This window comes from Phascolarctos cinereus, unplaced genomic scaffold (genome assembly GCF_003287225.1).
Source record: "Phascolarctos cinereus isolate Bilbo 61053 unplaced genomic scaffold, phaCin_HiC Scaffold_3;HRSCAF=262, whole genome shotgun sequence".
Classification (NCBI taxonomy): Eukaryota; Metazoa; Chordata; class Mammalia; order Diprotodontia; family Phascolarctidae; genus Phascolarctos; species Phascolarctos cinereus.
The window spans coordinates 74918557-74936597 of NW_027555736.1; the positions used below are offsets into that span (position 1 = coordinate 74918557).

The window sequence follows — 18041 nt, forward strand, 5'->3', positions numbered from 1 at the left end:
TCCTTTTTTGTCCTATTAGTCACTCTGCTAGGTGTGAGGTGGTACCTCAGAATTGTTTTAATTTGCATTTCTCTGGTCAATATAGATTTAGAGCATTTTTTATATGACTATAGCTTTGATTTCTTTGTCTGAAAACTGCCTGTTCATATCCTTTGACCATTTATCAATTGAAAGTGACTTGTGTTTTTATAAATTTTACTCCATTTTCTATATATTTGAGAAATGAGGCCTTTATCAGAGATACTTGTTACTATTTTCCCAGTTTTCTGCTTTCCTTATAATTTTGGTTGCATTGATTTTGTTTGTGCAAAAACTTTTTAATTTTATATAATCAAAATTATCTACTATACATTTTGTAATGCCCTCTGTATCTTCTTTGGTTCTAAATACCACCCTTATCCATAAATCTGACAGATAAATTATTCTATGCTCTCTTAATTTGCTTACATCATACCATCCCCAAAGAGTGGTGTTTTTGTTTCCTCATTGACTGTTCTAATTCCTTTCATTTCTTTTTCTTCTCTTATTGCTATAGCTAATATTTCTAGTATGATATTAAATAATAGAGGTGATAATGGACATCCTTGCTTCACCCTCAGTTGTATTGGGAAGGCTTTTAGCTTACTCTCATTACAGATAATACTTGCTAGTGGTTTTAGATAAATACTCCATTTATTTCTATGCTCTGTAGTGTTTTTAATAGAATGGGTGCTATATTTTATCGAAAACTTCTTCTGCATCTATTGAGATAACCATAGGATTTCTGTTGATTTTGTTATTGAAATGGTTAATTATGCTGATAGTTTTCCTACTATTGAACCAACTCTGCATTCCTCATATAAATCCCACCTGGTCATACCTTTACCCTATGTGTATCTCTCTGCTTCAAATGTGTTTCTTGTAAACAACATTTTGTAGAAGTCTAGTTTTTTTTTAATCTTTTAAAAAACTTTTTTTTTAATTTTTAGGCAATTGGGGTTAAGTGACTTACCCAGAGTCACATAGCTAGTAAGGTCAAGTATTTGGTCTGAGATCAGATTTGAACTCAGGTCCTCCTGACTTCAGGGTGGTGCTTTATCCACTGCACCACCTCGCTGCCCCAGGAGTCTAGTTTTTAATCCATGCTACTATAGCCACTTCCATTTCATAGGTGAGTTCATCCCATTCACATTTATAGTTATGATAATTAACTATTTCCCTCCATGGTATTTTTTGCTTGTTTACTGCCCCCTTTGACTCTCTACCCTTTCCCTCCTCACAAGTGTTTTACTTCTGATCACTACCTTCCCCAATATACCCTCCCTTTTATCAGTCCCCCTTCTCTTTCTATTATCCCCATCTCTTTTTACTTCCTTATAAGGTAAGATAGATTTCTATATCCAATTGAGTGTGTATGTTCTGCCCTCTTGGAGCCAATTTTGATGACAGTGTGGTTTAAGCTTTGCCTGCCACCCACCATCTTCCCTATTATTATAATGGTTCATGCCTCTTTTATGTGGGATAATTTACCCCATTCAATCTCCCCCCTCCTTCTTCTTTGAGTACAATTATCTTTTTTACCCCTTTATTTTATTTGTTGGGGTATCATCCCATCAAAGTCACCATATATCCACACTCTCTATCTACATATTCTCATTCTAATTGCTCTTAGAGTAATAAAATTGTTAAGAGTTACAAATATTATCTTGCCATATAGAAATATAAACAGTTTAACCTTATTGAATTTCTTATTTTTTCTCTTTCTTGTTTCTTTTTTTTTTCTTCATCTTTTTATGTTTCACTTGAGTCTTGTGTTTGGAGGTCAAATTTTTTATTCAGCCCTGTTCTTTTAACTAGAAATGTTTGAACATATTTCACTGAAAATCCATTTTTCCCCTGAAAGATCATATTCAATTTTGCTGGGTGAATGATTCTTGGTTGCAATCCTAACACCTTTGCCCTTTGGTATATCATATCCTAAACCCTCCAGTTCTTTAATGTGGAAGCTGTCAAATCCTGTATAATCTTGACTGTAGCTCCACAATATTTGAATTGTTTCTTTTTGGCTGCTTGCAATACTTTCTCCTTGATTTGTGAGCTCTGGAATTTGACTATGCTGTTTCTGGGAATTTTCATATTGGGATCTCTTTCAGGCAGTGATTGGTGGACTCTTTCAATTTCTATTTTGATCTCTAGTTCTATTGTATCAGGGCAATTTTCTTTGATTGTTTCTTGAAAGATGTTGCCTAGACTTTTTTTTAATCATGGCTTTCAGATAGTCCAATAATTCTTATATTATCTCTCTCAGATCTATTTTCTAGGTTAATTGTTTTTCCAATGAGAAATCTCATATTTTCTTCTATTTTTTTTAACTTTTAATTTTGTTTTATTGTATCTTGATGTTTCATAGAGTCATTAGTTTCCATTTGTTCATTTCTAATTTTTAAGAAATTATTTTCTTCAGTGAGATTTTGTACTTCCTTTTCCATTTGGCCAATTCTATTTTTTAGGGAGCTATTTTCCTTGGTGAATTTTTGTATATCTTTTCCCATGCTATTGACTCTTTTTCATGATTATCTTACCCTACACTCATTTCTTTTTCCAATTTTTCTTCTTCTCTAATTTGCTTTTTAAAATCCTTTTGAAGCTCTTCCAGGAATTCTTTTTGGGCCTAAGACCAAACTATATTTTTCTTTGAGGCTTTACATGTAGCCATTTTGACCCTATTGCCCTCTTTTAAAATTTATGCCTTGATCTTTCCTATCACCGTAATAACTTTCTATAATCAAGTTCATTTTTTTTGCTCATTTTCTTCTGCCTTTTTTGATGACTTGGTGTTTTTATGTGAGACTTGGGTGCTGCTCCTGCACTGTCCCGGATTTTTTGTGCTGGGGCTTTGGGTCTTATTGCTGAGTTTTAGTGGGTTTCACATCTTAGCTGCTTGTTTTCTCTGGAGGGTAGACTAATGGGGGGGGTCCTCCCTGTTGGCCTCCCCTGGAGTGTGGGGTTTAACTGTTGGCCTCTCCAGGGGTGGGGCCTTGCTGCTGGGTTGCTATGGAAACAGGTTCTCTGTTGGTAGGCTCCAGGGGTGGGATCTTGCTGTTGGCCAGCCCTGAGCAGAGGCTTCCCTACTGGTCAGCATTTGGGTGAAGGATTGGCTGGTGACTTGTGCTAGGGGTGGGGTCACTGGGGTGGGACCTTGATGCACTGCACGGACTGCTCACTTGCCTAGAGGGCTGCTGGTCTGGAGGAGGGTGGAGCCTTGATGTGGATTGCCCCAGGCTCAGAGCCTTGCTGGGAGGCTGGCTGCTGCTGCTGCTGCTGCTGCTGCTGCTGCTGCTCCTGGACATGGCTCCCCTTCCCTCCCAGTGAGACAGACCTTTCCTGCCATGCTGGTAAGCTGCCTCCCTGCTCCTAAACCAATTCTGAGGCAGTTTTCTAGTTGTTTGGTGGGGAATTTGAGAGGGCTTCAGAGGTTTCCTTCCTCACTCTGCCATCTTGGCCATGAAAGTCCTAAAACATAGTTTCAAACTGCTTTCCAGAATGTGTGAACCAGCTCATAGCACCACCAAAAGGTTTTCTCAAAGACACTCCAACCCTTATAATTTTCCTATTTTTTGTCAACTTTACCAATCTGATGGGTATGAGGTAGAACATCATAGTTGTTTTAATTTGCATTCCTTTAATTATTATTTTTTCACATAACTATGGATAGCTTGGATTTCTTTCTCTTAAAACTGCCTTTCCATATCCTTTGACCATTTATCAACTGGAGAATGGCTCTTATTCTTAAAATTTGAAGAAGCTCCCAATAGATCTTAAAAATATAAACTTTATCAGAGAAATTGCTTTTCTTCTAATTATATATGAATTCATTTTGTTTTGGTCAAAAACTTTTCAGTTTTATGTAATAAAAAACACAGGACACCATGGATTGTGTGCCATCGTTGCATAGGGGCCATTCTAATCTTATCTCTATTATTTTAATTTTAGTATACATGTGGCTGACGTGAACATCGACTAGGGAATGACTGGTTTTTGGATAAGATTTCCTTCCATTTCTATCACAGTTTCCCCACATTATGGTGTCCCCACCCATGGAAAAAAAAAAAAAGAAGTGGCTTGGTATGTTCAAGGAAGTGATTTATGGTTAAAGGAAAGGAATTATGGTAGAAGGATGGGACATCCCCCTCCTAGTGATTCTTGCTGACCTAGACTCTTTAAAATTGGGGTGTCATCCAACCCATCATGAGAGGACTTTACTTCCTCTTTTTTTTTTAGGTCTTCTCCAATTTCTCTGACAAAAGCACAGCAAGACAAAAAAAGGTGACAAAAGAATCTCATTGTAGGATTGAGTAAATTGCCCCCAAAGCATGTGACAGGCTGGTGGAAAAGTTAGTTGTGATGCTATTATGATTCGTTAACCACTTCCTTTTAAATGTTCCCACCATAGTCACGTAGGGTTCCAGCTCATTTGAATTTAATGCCAGTGGTCCTACAATACAACCTCAGCTATCTTAGAACCTTGAGAATGAGCCGTTCTGGACAGAAGATTTTTTTTTTCTGTACAGCAGTGCAAGAACTTTTTATTTTCTTAGTTTTTGATGGAAATGAATCTATGTATTTATCCCTGCCTTTTCATTTTTTTGGAGAGGGGGAGGGGGACCAGGTCTATGATGTAAATATTATATGAAACTCTAAATAAGGAAACTCCTTTTATCAAAGTAGATTGGTACCTGTTATTGTTGTTGGGTTGTTTTAGTTGTGTTCTGTCCAATGCTTTGTGACTCTGTTTTGGGGTTTTCTTGGCACAGGTGCTGGAATGGTTGGCCGTGTCCTTCTCCAGCTCATTTTACAGATGAGGAAATTGAAACACAGGGTTAAATGACTTGCCCAGGGTGACTCAGCTAATTAATCTCTGAGGCTGGATTTGAACTTAGAAATTTGAGTCTTCCCGATCCCAAGCCCAGGGCACTGTCCTAACTGCCTTAGATTGGTACCTGCTCTAGAGTTGTAGTTTTAAGGGAGTTTCTAGGTCAGCAGTGTCAGACTCGAATAGAAAGAGATCCCTGCCATAGTAAGTTGTCTTAGAAAGCCACCAACTAGCATTATTTATGATGTATTGTATTCTTATTTATTTTGTTCAATATTTCCTAATTTCATGTTAATCTGGTTTGGCTCCACTTGGAGTTTTGCTCCTGCATTCAGCCTGTTGGGTCTGGCTCCTCTGCAGGTAATACCTAGCAGAAGAGAGATTTGAATCCAGGTCTTCTGACTTCTACTGTTACCACTGGATCATGCTGCCTCATTGATTTCTGGCTCAGGAACATAATTAACTAGAACTATTTCCCTGTTCATCCTCACCTGTACTTAGAGTTTATTTGTTCTGTCTGTACATGGTAAATTAAGGAGTAATACAGGCGGAGCCAAGATGGCAGAGTGAAAGCAGTGACTTGCTAGAGCTCTCCCCCAAACCCCTCCAAATACTCATAAAAAATGGCTCTAAACAAATTCTGAAGCAGCAGAACCCACAAAAAGACAGAGTGAAACAAATTTCCAGCCCAAGACAACCTGGATGATTGATCAGAAAGGTGTATCACGCCAGGCTGGGAGCGCAGGGCTGCATGGGAGTGCAGTGCTGCATGGGCGCGCAGGCCACAGCGAACCTGAAGCAGGCTTTACAGGACTGAATCGTGGGCAGCTGGGGAGGTTTCCAGACTCCTCAATCCACCAATGCCAAAGACGACTTAGAAGGTCAGTGGAAAAAGTCTGTTTCTGTTGGTGCTGAGAAAGGAAGGCGGTGTTTCAGCTCCATTTCCCAAGAGTGTGGCCCTGGGCGGGGCAGCTGCTTCCCAGCTTCCGGCCCACAGACTGAGGGGGAATCCAGTAGCTGATCGGAGAGGGATTGCAGGGATGTCTTTGCCAGTGCTGAGGCAGGAATCTCTTGCTTTGCCCATGTGTGGATCTGGGCCACAGTTCTGGGCGTGGGTGCTGGGGTGAGGAGGAGCTCTGGCATGGTGGAGCTTGTAGTGATTGTGGAGAGGAGCCCCTCCTCACAGTTACAGGACAGAAAGGAGTACTTGTAGTCGCAGGCCAGGAAAGGAGTGAACATCTTGCCCCTTATCATACCACCTTGGAAGAACTGAAAATTTACAGGGCCCTATACGTATCTCTGGTAACAGCTACACAAACCCCTGAAGCTTGGGACAGCACATTCTCCACATTGGAATCAGACTCTTACCTTAACAAAGAGTTTAAAACTCAAGTAATTGGCTGGGATCATGAGCAAGCAGTGCAAAAAGAGTCAGACTATATTATCTTACTTTGGTGACAAAGAAGATCAAAATATACAACCAGAAGAAGACAACAAAGTCAAAGCTCCTACATCCAAAGCCTCCAAGAAAAATATGAATCAGTCCCAGGCCTTAGAAGAGCTCAAAAGGATTTTGAGAAGCAAGTAAGGGAAGTAGAGGAAAAACTGGGAAGAGAAATGAAGTGATGCAAGAAAATCATGAAAAAGTCAACAGCTTGCTAAAGGAGACCCAAAAAAATACTGAAGAAAATAACACCTTAAAAAACAGCCTAACCCAAATGGCAAAAGAGGTCCAAAAAGCCAATGAGGAGAAAATGCCCTAAAAAGAAAAATTGGCCAAATGGAAAAGGAAGTCCAAAAGATTACTGAAGAAAATACTTCCTTAAAAATTAGAATAGAGCAATTGGAAGACAGTGACTTTATGAGAAATCACGACACAGTAGAACAAATCCAAAAGAATGAAAAATTAGAAAACAATGTGAAATATCTCATTGGAAAAACAACTGACCTGGAAAATAGATCCAGGAGAGAGAATTTAAAAATTATTGGACTATCTGAAAGCCATGATCAAAAAAGAGCCTAGACATCATCTTTCAAGAAATTATCAAGGAAAACTGCCCTGATATATTAGAACCAGAGGGCAAAATAGAAATTGAAAGAATCCACAGATCTCCTCCTGAAAGAGATCCCCAAAGGAAAACTCCTAGGAATATTGTAGCCAAATTCCAGAGTTCCCAGGTCAAGGAGAAAATATTACAAGCTGCCAGAAGGAAACGGTTCAAGTACTGTGGAAACACAATCAGGATAACACAAGATTTAGCAGCTTCTACATTAAAGGACCGCAGGGCATGGAATATAATATTCCAGAGGGCAAAGGAGATAGGATTACAACCAAGAATCACCTACCCAGCAAAACTGAGTATAATCCTTCAGGGGAAAAAATGGTCATTCAGTGAAATAGAGGACTTTCAAGCATTCTTGATGAAAAGACCAGAGCTGAATAGAAAATTTGACTTTCAAATACAGGACTCAAGTGGAACATGAAGAGGTAAACAGGAAAGAGAAATCATAAGAGACTTATTAAGATTGAACTGTTTACATTCCTGCATGGAAAGATGATATTTATAACTTATGAGACTTTTGTCAATATCAGGGTAGTACATAGATAGACAGAGGGCACAGGGTGAATTGAAGATTAAGGGGTCATATCAGGAGAATAAAATTAAGGGATGAGAGAGGATTATACTCAGAGAAGAAGAAACAGAGAGGTAGAATGGGGTAAATTATCTCACAAAAAAAAACAGAAAAGAAAAGTCTCTTACAGTGGAGGGGAAACAGGGGAAGGTGAAAGGGAGTGAGTGAATCTTACTCGCATAGGATTTGGCTTAAGGAGGGAATAACATACACATTCAATTGGGTATGGAAATCTGTCTTACCCTACAGGAAAATAGGGGGAGAAGGGACAAGAGAGCAGGGGGATGATAGAGAGGAGGGCAGATTGGGAAAGGAGGTAATCAGAAGGAAATACTTCTGAGGAGGGACAGGGTCAAAAGAAAGAATAGAATAAATGGGAGGGCAGGATAGGATTAAGGGAAATAGAGTTAGTTTTTCACAACATGTCTACTATGGACGTGTTTTGCATAACTGCACATGTACAACCTATATTGAGTTGCTTGCCTTTTCAATGAGGGTGGGTGGGGAGGGAGGAAGACAGAAAATTTGAAACCTAAAGTTTTAAAAACATATGTTTTAAAAAAAATGTTTTCACATGCTACTGGGAAATAAGAAATATAGGAAATGGGGTACAGAAGTCTATCCTGCCCTACAGGAAAATAGAAGGGGAAGGGGATAAGAGAAGGGGAGAGAGATAGAAGAGAGGGCGGACTAGCGGAAGGGATATTCAGAATGCATGACATCTTGGGGTGGGGGGAGGGGGAGATGGGGTGAAAATTTGGAACTCAAAAACTTGTGAAAGTGAATGTTGAAAACTAAAAATAAACAAATTTATATTAATAAATTAAGGAGCAATATTCCTTAGAATTTCAAAAATTGGTATTCAAGGTATTTTGAAGATGATATGTCAGAGCCTATAAGTTTTTCATCAGAAGATATGAAAAATTCAAATTCTTTTTAAGGTGACATTTTTTGTTGTTGTTTATTTTTAAAATTAATTTATTTTGAATTATCAACAATCACTTCCATAAGCTTTTGAGTTTTAAATTTTCCTCCCCCTCCCTGCCCACCTCCTTTTCCAAGATGGCACACAATCTGATATAGGCTATACATATACATTCCTATTAAACGTATTTTCACATTAGTCATGTTGTAAATAAGAACTAGAACCAATAGGAGGAACCACCAGAAAGAGGAAACAAAACACAACAGAAGAAAAAAAATAGCAAATAGTATGCTTTGATCTGCATTCAAACTCCACAGTTCTTTCTTCTTTGTGGATAGCATTTTACATCATGAGGCCTTTGGAGATGTCTTAGATCATTGTGTTGCTGAGAAGGGTTAAGTCTACCAATATTAGTCATCGTACAACATGGCTGTTACCATGTGCAACGTTCTACTCTCTTTGCTCAGCATCAGGCCATACAAGTCTTTCCAGGTTTTTCTGAAGTCAGCCTGTTCATCATTTCTTATAGCACAATAGTATTCCATTACATTCATATACCACAACTTGTTCAGCCATTCCCTGATTGACGGGCATCTTCTCAATTTCCAATTCTTTGCCACCACAAAAAGAGCTGCTATAAATATTTTTGTACACGTGGGTCTTTTTCCCATTTGTATGATCTCTCTGGGATATAGCCCTACAAGTGCTCTTTCTGGGTCAAAAGGTACGCACATTTTTATAGCCCTTTGGGCATAGTTCCAAATTGCTTTCCAAAATGGTTGGATCATTTCACAACTCCACCAACAATGCATTAGTGTTCCAACTTTTCCATATCTTCTCCAGCATTTACCATTTTCCTGTTTTGTCATGTTGGCCAATCTGATAGGTGTGATGTGGTACCTCAGAGTCGTTTTGATTTGCATTTCTCTAATCAATAGTGATTTAGAGCATTTTTTTCATATGACAATAGATGGCTTTAATTTCTTCATCTGAGACCTGCCTGTTCATATCCTTTGACCATTTATCAATTGCGGAATGACTTGTAGTCTTATAAATTTGACTTAATTCTCCATATATTTTAGAAATGAGGGCCTTAATTATCAGAAAGACTGGTTTAAGGTGACATTCTTCTCAGAGTTTGATTTTGACCCAAATTCTCAGCACACTCAATATTAGCCATTTAATATTTCAAGTTATTATGAAATGGGGTAACTTGCAAATGTCCCAGTGAAAGGTCAATTTTTCTCATGAAGTTAGCTGTTTAATAACACATTGCCTATGAAATAATATTCTGGTTTGTAGGTTGACCTAATCAGATAGCATGTGAGGGGCAGGAAAATAAAAATATTACTGGGCAAGTAATTTTGCTTCCTTATGATGGACTCCATGGCTCAGGCCTGCACAACCTATGGCCCACCAAAGGATTTTGGCCAGACCATGACAAATGTAGAGGAAAACATCTTCTACATTTTTCATGAGCCAGCCGAAGTTCTTTGGCACAACTGCAGGCCGTAGATTGTGCAAGCCTGCTATAGCTGTTTGGCAAAACAGTCTTGATAACCAGCTAAGCCTAAGGTCAGTATGATCTTTTACTGGAAGAGGCACAAAAGTGATGTTAGAAATAGTAAGAAAAACATTCTTTATCCATCCATCCATTAGTTTGTACTACATAAACAACAGGTAAATGTGTGATACCTTTGAAGGCTCAATGACAGGGCCTCAAAGGTTCATGGACATCATGGACTCTTATGGATAGATTTTAGAGGTTCTGAGAACTTGAATGTGGAAAAAACATGTACGTCTTTATTTTAATTAATCTCTAAGTGAAATATTGCATTTCTTTTGATTATTTAAAAAAGGTTCTTGTTAAAAGGTTTCCATAAACTTCATGACAATGCCAAAGGGACGCTGGATGTACAAAAACATTAAGAAACTCCTGCTGTAGGAGAAGATTTTCCAGAAAGCCGAGATTTTATATTATAGGAATATGTAGCAGCAATATGAACAGGAAAAGCCAACTTGCCCATAAAACCTGTTTAAACTTGGAGGCCTTCGCAAGAAGTCGAAAAGAAGGGGGAAAGAAAAGATCAGAATCTTACATCAAAAAGCAAAGAAAAATGGATTGCATCCAACTTATTTTGCAAAGCAAAGCATAATACTACTAAGAAAAAATAAATACTTTTAACAGGAGCAACTTCTTGATATTCTTTTGGAGAAAATCAGTGTTGGGAAAGGCAGATGGGTAGTACAGTGGATAGAGTGGTGGACCTGAAGTCAGGAAGATAGATGAGTCTTCCTGAGTTCAAATCTGGTCTCAGACACTTACTAGCTATGTGACCCTGGGCAAGTCACTTATCCCGGTTTGCCTCACTTTCCTAATCTGAAAATAAGTTGGAGAAGGAAATGGCAAACCACTCCAGCATCCTTGCCAAGAAGACCCCAAATGGGGTCATGAAGGGTCAGTAACAATTGAAAATGACTGAACGACAACAAAATGGTGATTTGTACAGAGTGGGAGGTAGGGAAAGGAGGCAATGAGTGAGTAAAGTCATAGAAACAATCAATCATGTTCAATGAAATGGTGAAGCTGTGAGACAACATACTAAAACTTATAAAATGTAGCCAAAGCAATCCTTAGAGGAAAATATGTGTCTGACCATCTATATTAACAAGAGAGAGAAGATCAATGAATTGAGCTCATACTTTTTTTTAAAGCTAAAAAAAAATCAACAAATTAAAAAACCCAAAGCAAGCACAACTATATACGTTTAAAAATCAAAGATGAGATAAACAAAATTTAAAATAAAATATTAAATTAATAATACTGAATTATTTAAAAAACAATAGACTAGATTAACCATTTTGCTAACTTGATTAAAAAGAGAAGAACAAAATTGAATTTGCATGGTAAAAACAAGAAACGGGAATTCACAAAGAATGGAGAGAAAATGAAGAAAATTATTCATCTATTATGTCCAATTATATGACTACAAAATAGAAAACTAATAAAATGGGTGAATAATTATAAAAACATAAAATATCTGTATCAACAAAACAGAAAACAGAATTGAAACCAACTTCAGAAAGAGAAATCTAGCAAGCCATGAATTAACTCTCAAAGGTGGTGGTAGTGGGGGCCAGCAGTAAAGGGAGAGAGTGACCTTGTCTTGATTTATTTACAAATGAATTTTATCAGATATTCAAAAAACAAAAAATCTTTTGCTATGTAAATTGTCTGCAAAAATAAAGAAGGAAGATAATTCATCATGTACCTTCTATGAGACCAATGTGGTTCTGATACTTGAACCAGGGAGCAATAAAACAAAGAATCTGTTGTTCAGTCATGTCCAACTCTTCATGATCCTGTTTATGGTTTTTTTTTGGCAAGGATACTGGAGATGTTTTCCATTTCCTTCTCCAGCTCATTTTACAGATGAGGAACTGAGGCAAAAGAGTTAGGTGACTTGCCCAGGGTCATGTAACTAGTAAGTGTCTGAAATCAATTTTGAACTCAGGTCCTCCTGACTCCAGGGCCATCGCTTTATCCAGTGTGCCACCTAGTTGCCCTACCACAATAAATAACAAATGGATAAATTATTTGTAAATAAAATCACATTACACAAATGTTAAAGGACAGTGGCAGTTTTTACAGTTATGGATAGAGGAAAAATTTCTTATCAGACATGGGATAGAAAAGATCATAAAGGATTAGCCTCATATAAAATTTAAAGCTTTTGTAAAATAAGATTAATGCCATCAGAATCAGAAGAAAAAATAGTAAAGAAAGAAAATGTGTTAATTGGAGACCTTTGCATTAAATAACTGATAAAATTCTGGCTTCTGAAATTTAATTTTTTGAATCAACATTGTATTTAGAGAGATTATTTAGATAGATCTTTGTGCTAGTTACTGTAAGGGTAGAGGAATGCCAGGGAAGATGGCCTTGCTGAAGAAGACCTTACAGTCAAGCTGGGGAGACTTGGCATACACACACAAAACAATCATAGAATAAGATAATATTGGGATTGGATTACATGATGTCTAAGGTCCCTTTTGGTTCTAAACGCAGGAACCTACAAGTACTAAATCCTATCACATCCAAAGATAAAAGAATACAGTCTGAACTGGAGCAGTCAGAGGCTTTATGGAACAGGGGTGCGTTAGACCCCAAAACATGGGTACAGCATGGATAAGCAGACAGGACAAGGGAAGGTGGTTTTTTTAAAAATTCATTGACACATTTTGTTTTGACACAAGGCAATTCCCAAAGATTCTTAGAAAGCATATATTTTGTTCACAACTATCAGTTTATCGATTGTTGACAGAAAGAAGGCATGTTTGTGAACTCTGATAGCAATGTGCTAATGTCAACCACTATATGTAGCCTGAGTTTTGCTGCCTCACCACGTTGGCTTTATTTACATTGCTGTCGCCATCCTACGTGCTCTCTTGACTTGTTTCCTTTATACTCTCACTTCCTACATGTCTTCCCATTTTTCTCTGAATTCTTCATATTCCTCACTCCTTACAATTCAGCAGTGGTTCCATTAAATTCTCATACTATAATTTGTTTGACCTATTCCTCAACTCCTGAGCACGTATATTGTTTCCATCTTTCTTGTTATCACAAATAATGCCATTTTGGCATATATTAGTCTTTTCTTGCTTTCAATGACTTCTTGGAACATAAACCCAGCAAACGTCTAAGTAACTTTACTGTTTCATTCAAAATTGCTTTGCAGAATGGTTAAACCAATTCACAGCTCCATTAGACATAAATTAACATGTTGACCACCAACAATGAGTTTTGCCATCCTCATGAGCTTGACAGGTCCAGTGGATGATACTTCAGAGTTTATTAATTTTCATTTCTCTGATTATTAGTGATTTTGAGCACTTCAGATGGTACAGTTTATTTCCCTCCTTTTGAAAATGGGTTGTTTGTATCATTTTTTTTTTTTACCATTTTTACCATTCACCAATAGACAAGTGCTTTCTGTGAAGTACTGACAAACTAATAGTTGTGAACAAAACATATGCTTTGGAAGGGTCTTTGGGAATTGTCTTGTGTCAAAACAAAATGTATCAGTAAATTTAAACAAAAGTTTCCCTTTTTTGTCTACTTATCCATATTGTGCCCATGTTTGGGGGTCTAGTTAAAGTACCACCTCTTCCATAAAGCCTCTCCCTGACTGCTCTAGTTCAGACTGGATTCTTTTATCTCTTTGTGTGATAGGATTTAGAACCAAAGGAATCTTGACATTCACATAGACCAACCCCATAGTATCTTGTTTTATGATTGCTTTGTGTGTGTATGCCAAGTCTCCCCAGCTTGACCGTAAGGTCTTCATGTGCAAGGGCCATCTTCCCTGGCGTTGTTCCACCTTCAAAGTAACTAGCACAATCTTGGACACATATAAGTAATTAAGAAAACACTGATTGAAAAAACAAAACAAAACAAAACACTGATTGATTTTTGAATACTTGGGCTCCTTTTTTTTTTGTTCGAAGTAAATAATGTAGGGGCAGCTAGGTGATACAGTGGATAGAGCACTGGCCCTGGAGTCAGGAGGACCTGAGTTCAGATGTGGCCTCACACCAGACACTTGACACTTACTGTGTGACCCTGGGCAAGTCACTTAACCTCAATTGCCTCCAAAAACAACAACAACAACAGCAAACAACAGAGCAAATAATGTAGACCTGTCTTGTTCTTTTACAGGCGCCCCCAGGAGGTGTGATATCCTAATTGTCCACAGCTTAGATGCCCAAGAATGGGGTCAGTATCTGCAGAATCTTTTCCTTTCAAGTTGTCAGATTCGGAAGCAGCACATCCTGACCTATGAACTGAGACATGGGGCTGCCATCTCCACTAGAGACCTGACCCTCTTCCTCAACAGTCGATGTATCATTGTACTCCTGTCGTTTGAACTAGTCCAGAACTTTTATCAACCTGACGTGCTCTCCAGCCTTCAGAATGCCCTGTGCCCTCCCCATAGGGTGTTGAAGCTGTTCTGTGGGGTGGACGACTGTGAGATTTCTCAGGATTCTTTGAGGACTGGGCCTGTTGGCAGGAGCTCACTTGTGAAGATGAGCCTGAAACCTATGTGGCTGCAGTAAAGAAGGCTTTTTCAGAAGGTAATTACCTCTGATCTGCTGTTATGGGAAAGGGAGGAGTTTTTCAGAACCCTGGATTGCTTGGGTAAATCAGGTACATTCCAGCGTCACCCAGGGCAAATCCGTCTCTTTCTCCTTCCTGGGGGAGAATTCTCGTAGCTATTGACTCAGGGTAAATTATTGACTTCCATGCCCAGGAAGTGTGACATGCCATCAGATTATTAACAACCAAAGGCTGTGATGGAGAAGGGATAAACGATCTCTTTTTTGGCTCTCTTTCTCTATCTCTGTCTTTCTGCCTCTCTGTCCCTCTTCCATTTGGCCTTCCTAGTGAGTTAAGAATTCTCTGCACCTTTGGATTTCTTTACCTTGAGCTACTTTTTTTAAAGTGCTACATCAAGCAACAATTTATACTGTAATAACAGCATAAAAAAAGACATAAAAACTCTGTCCCATACAATGACCAGCCATGATTCCAGAGGACCAATAATGAAGAACATCACCCACCTCCTGACAGAGAGATGAAAGACAACATGCAGAATGAGACATGGACAAGGCCAATAGGAGAATTTGTTTTGGCTGACTCTGCATATTTGTTATAAAGTCTTTCTTTTTCTTTTTCCCGGGGTAGAGGATAGACAGAGAAGGAGAGGAAAAATGGATGTGAATTTAGAATACAATTTAATTTTGAAAAAATATTAGCTCAAAAATTTGTTATATCCCACATAACTAAAGGAAGACAAAAAGATGAGAGAAGAATGATCTAGAGCCTTTCAGTAGAGACACCATGACTAACATACCAACACTTAGTGAATAGGATGTCCTGAAAGCAAATGCAGCTGTCCAAGTGCTTTCATTCATAAGAGTCACCTGCACTAAACCAACAAAGAGCACAGGTAACCATACCTGGTAAAGTCACAACTCCTGTGGAACAACATTGTTATATAATGAATAACAACATTATTTCACTTATGCATTTATGCTGGCTTCACCATGAACTTAAAGATCTGGTATTTCAGACATCAAGAAGGATTTTAAGGTGGCATTCTTGTTTTGACAGCCAAGAATCCCTCTTTAGTAAGGTATGATTTTAAAAAATATTTTTTTCAAATAACAAGCATTTATTTTCTCTTACCCACATCTTATTCTACCACCACACCCACTGAGGAAGAATAAATATGAATATTCAAGACCAACATATTCACACGTTGGCCAAAGTCTGAGTCTTATTCTGTGCCATGAATGCATTCCCTTATTGTCAAGAGGTGGGTGGGTAGCATGCTTCATCTTCAGTCTTCAAATAGTGGGTGGTCATTGTGTTGATCAGCATTCTTAAGTCAGAAAGGTATGATTATAATGGGGCATTTAAATAACCTTCCCAGACAGAAATAATTTCATTGGAGGTGAGCCCTGTATATTGGTTATAGGTTCACCAGATGTTCAGGAACAAATGGAATTATAGAAGAATAGGAGGAAGAGGAGGAAAGCAGCTTTAGATTTCAGTAATGTAGTATTGTATTTCCACTGTCCTTTTTATTTGTGAATTCCAATTCTGGGTAATCTCTTTGTCAGAGACACCCAAGGCACAGTTTCCTTTCAGGCTTCCTTTCTGGGATATAGCTTCTATTGAATTGACTCCCCTTGCTAGAAACATAGGCAAACCCATCTATGGAATAGCTCAGTACATTAACAACAAGTCACTTACTTTTATGCTTTGTCAAAAAGAAACTTATGAACAAAACCATAACAGAGGAAGTATGATATAGTAGAAAAGAACACTGAACTGGCTATCCAGAGACCCAGGTTCTAATCCTATCTCAGCCACTGATTCTATGATCTTGCTCAAGGTTTTATGACAGGCAGCAGCCTTATTGAAAATAGTCCTCAGTTGTGAGAAGGAAAAGCTTTCTGACTACCAGCTGCCATTATGACACAGTGCCCCCTACCTCAGATCATGACAGACCAAGACAGGCAGCAAAGCAATTTTTTTTTTGCTCTTATTCCTCTCTCCTCTCCTCTCCCCTCTCCTCTCCTCTCCTCTCTCCTCTCCTCTCCTCTCCTCTCCTCTCCTCTCCTCTCCTCTCCTCTCCTCTCCTCTCCTCTCCTCTCCTCTCCTCTCCTCTCCTCTCCCTCTCTCTCCTCTCCTCTCCTCTCCTCTCCTTCCTCTCCTCTCCTCTCCTCTCCTCTCCTCTCTCCTCTCCTCTCCTCTCTCCTCTCCTCTCCTCTCCTCTCCTCTCCTCTCCTCTCCTCTCCTCTCCTCTCCTCTCCTCTCCTCTCTTCCTCCTCTCTTCTCCTCTCCTCTTCTCTCCTCTCCACCTTTCCTTCCTCTTTCTCTTTCTCTCTGTCTTTCTCTCTCTTTCTTTCTTTTGCATATGCTTGTTTTCTGTTACAAGTGTTTTTCTTCTGCTGCATGCCACAAAGGTCCACAGGACACATTTTAAGAAATGCTGCTCCACAACCATTATTAATATCCTTTTTCTACAAAGGATTGCACTAATTGTTTGGGGAGAAACAAACACAATGAAGTCCTGGTGTTTGTCTTCATGGAGCTCACATTTTACATTTTGCACATTTTACCTGATACGTAAAAACAAGTGATGTTTAAAGTCTGCACAGTAATTTAAGATTTGCAAAATGTCCATTATCTCATTTGACTTTTGCCACAACCCTGCAAGGAAAGAATTATAGATATCATCACCCTGTTTTACTGATGAGAATAAAGGCTCAAATAAGTTCCCTAACTTGCCCATGGTCACACAATTAGTGAGTGTTGAAGGTGAGATTCAAATTCAGTCATTCCTGACTCCAGGTCCAACACCCTATTCACTACCTCATGTTGCCTGCCTCAAATATTCCTTAACTCGATGATAAATACACAGTTATCCCTTCCACATTGCAGGGCTTAGGGATGCGGTGCCCCTTTCAATCTGGAAAATCCAATAAAATTTTTTGGCCCTCCCATCATACCAGACAATAAGTCTGAATTTTTTCTTTTTCTTTTATGGGGTATTTACAGTACCTTATTGTAAAATTTAGGTTAAATATTTGGTCACAGGCTCTGTGCCATCTGTTGGCTTTCGAAAGACATCTGCCACTTCCACAAAACTCCCCAGAAATTCCCATTTAATTTCTTATGCTGAGCTGTGATATATTGAAATCGCAATGGAGGAAAAGGCGTGATGAGGAAGGGATAACTGTAATACTTAATAGAATAAAAAATGTAAAAGATATAAAATGTTGTGTACATCAGGGGTGTGCTGGAGCCAGCTCAAAACAGCTCACAAAAGTTGATTGCTACGTTTTCAGTGGGAGCTTTATGCTTTGGAAATTGGCAAATGCAACAGATTAGAGCTCGATTGTTTTGTTGATTGTCTAGGCTTAACAAAAGTGATGAAGGTGTTAAGAATGCAGTGTCTCAACTTAACAGTGTCTTGATTATTTTTTCCTGGATAACTGGTTCTTAAACACTCACCAGTACACCTCTGCATGAAATCTAGTGAAGGATAGATCATT

At 38.5% G+C, this 18041-nt stretch overlaps 1 protein-coding gene and 1 non-coding gene across 2 annotated transcripts in view; one reads left to right on the forward strand and one right to left on the reverse strand.

The window, feature by feature from the left end:
- PIK3AP1 (phosphoinositide-3-kinase adaptor protein 1) overlaps nucleotides 1–18041 on the forward strand; it is a 144114-nt gene that overhangs the window by 7217 nt on the left and 118856 nt on the right. Inside the window, 2 exon segments of the mRNA XM_020996851.2 lie at nucleotides 14134–14445; nucleotides 14448–14549. Of these exon segments, the coding sequence (XP_020852510.1) occupies nucleotides 14134–14445; nucleotides 14448–14549 (414 nt within the window).
- On the reverse strand, nucleotides 3890–3996 carry LOC144456483 (U6 spliceosomal RNA). Its single transcript, XR_013485568.1, has one exon. It is a non-coding gene; the product is annotated as a U6 spliceosomal RNA (small nuclear RNA).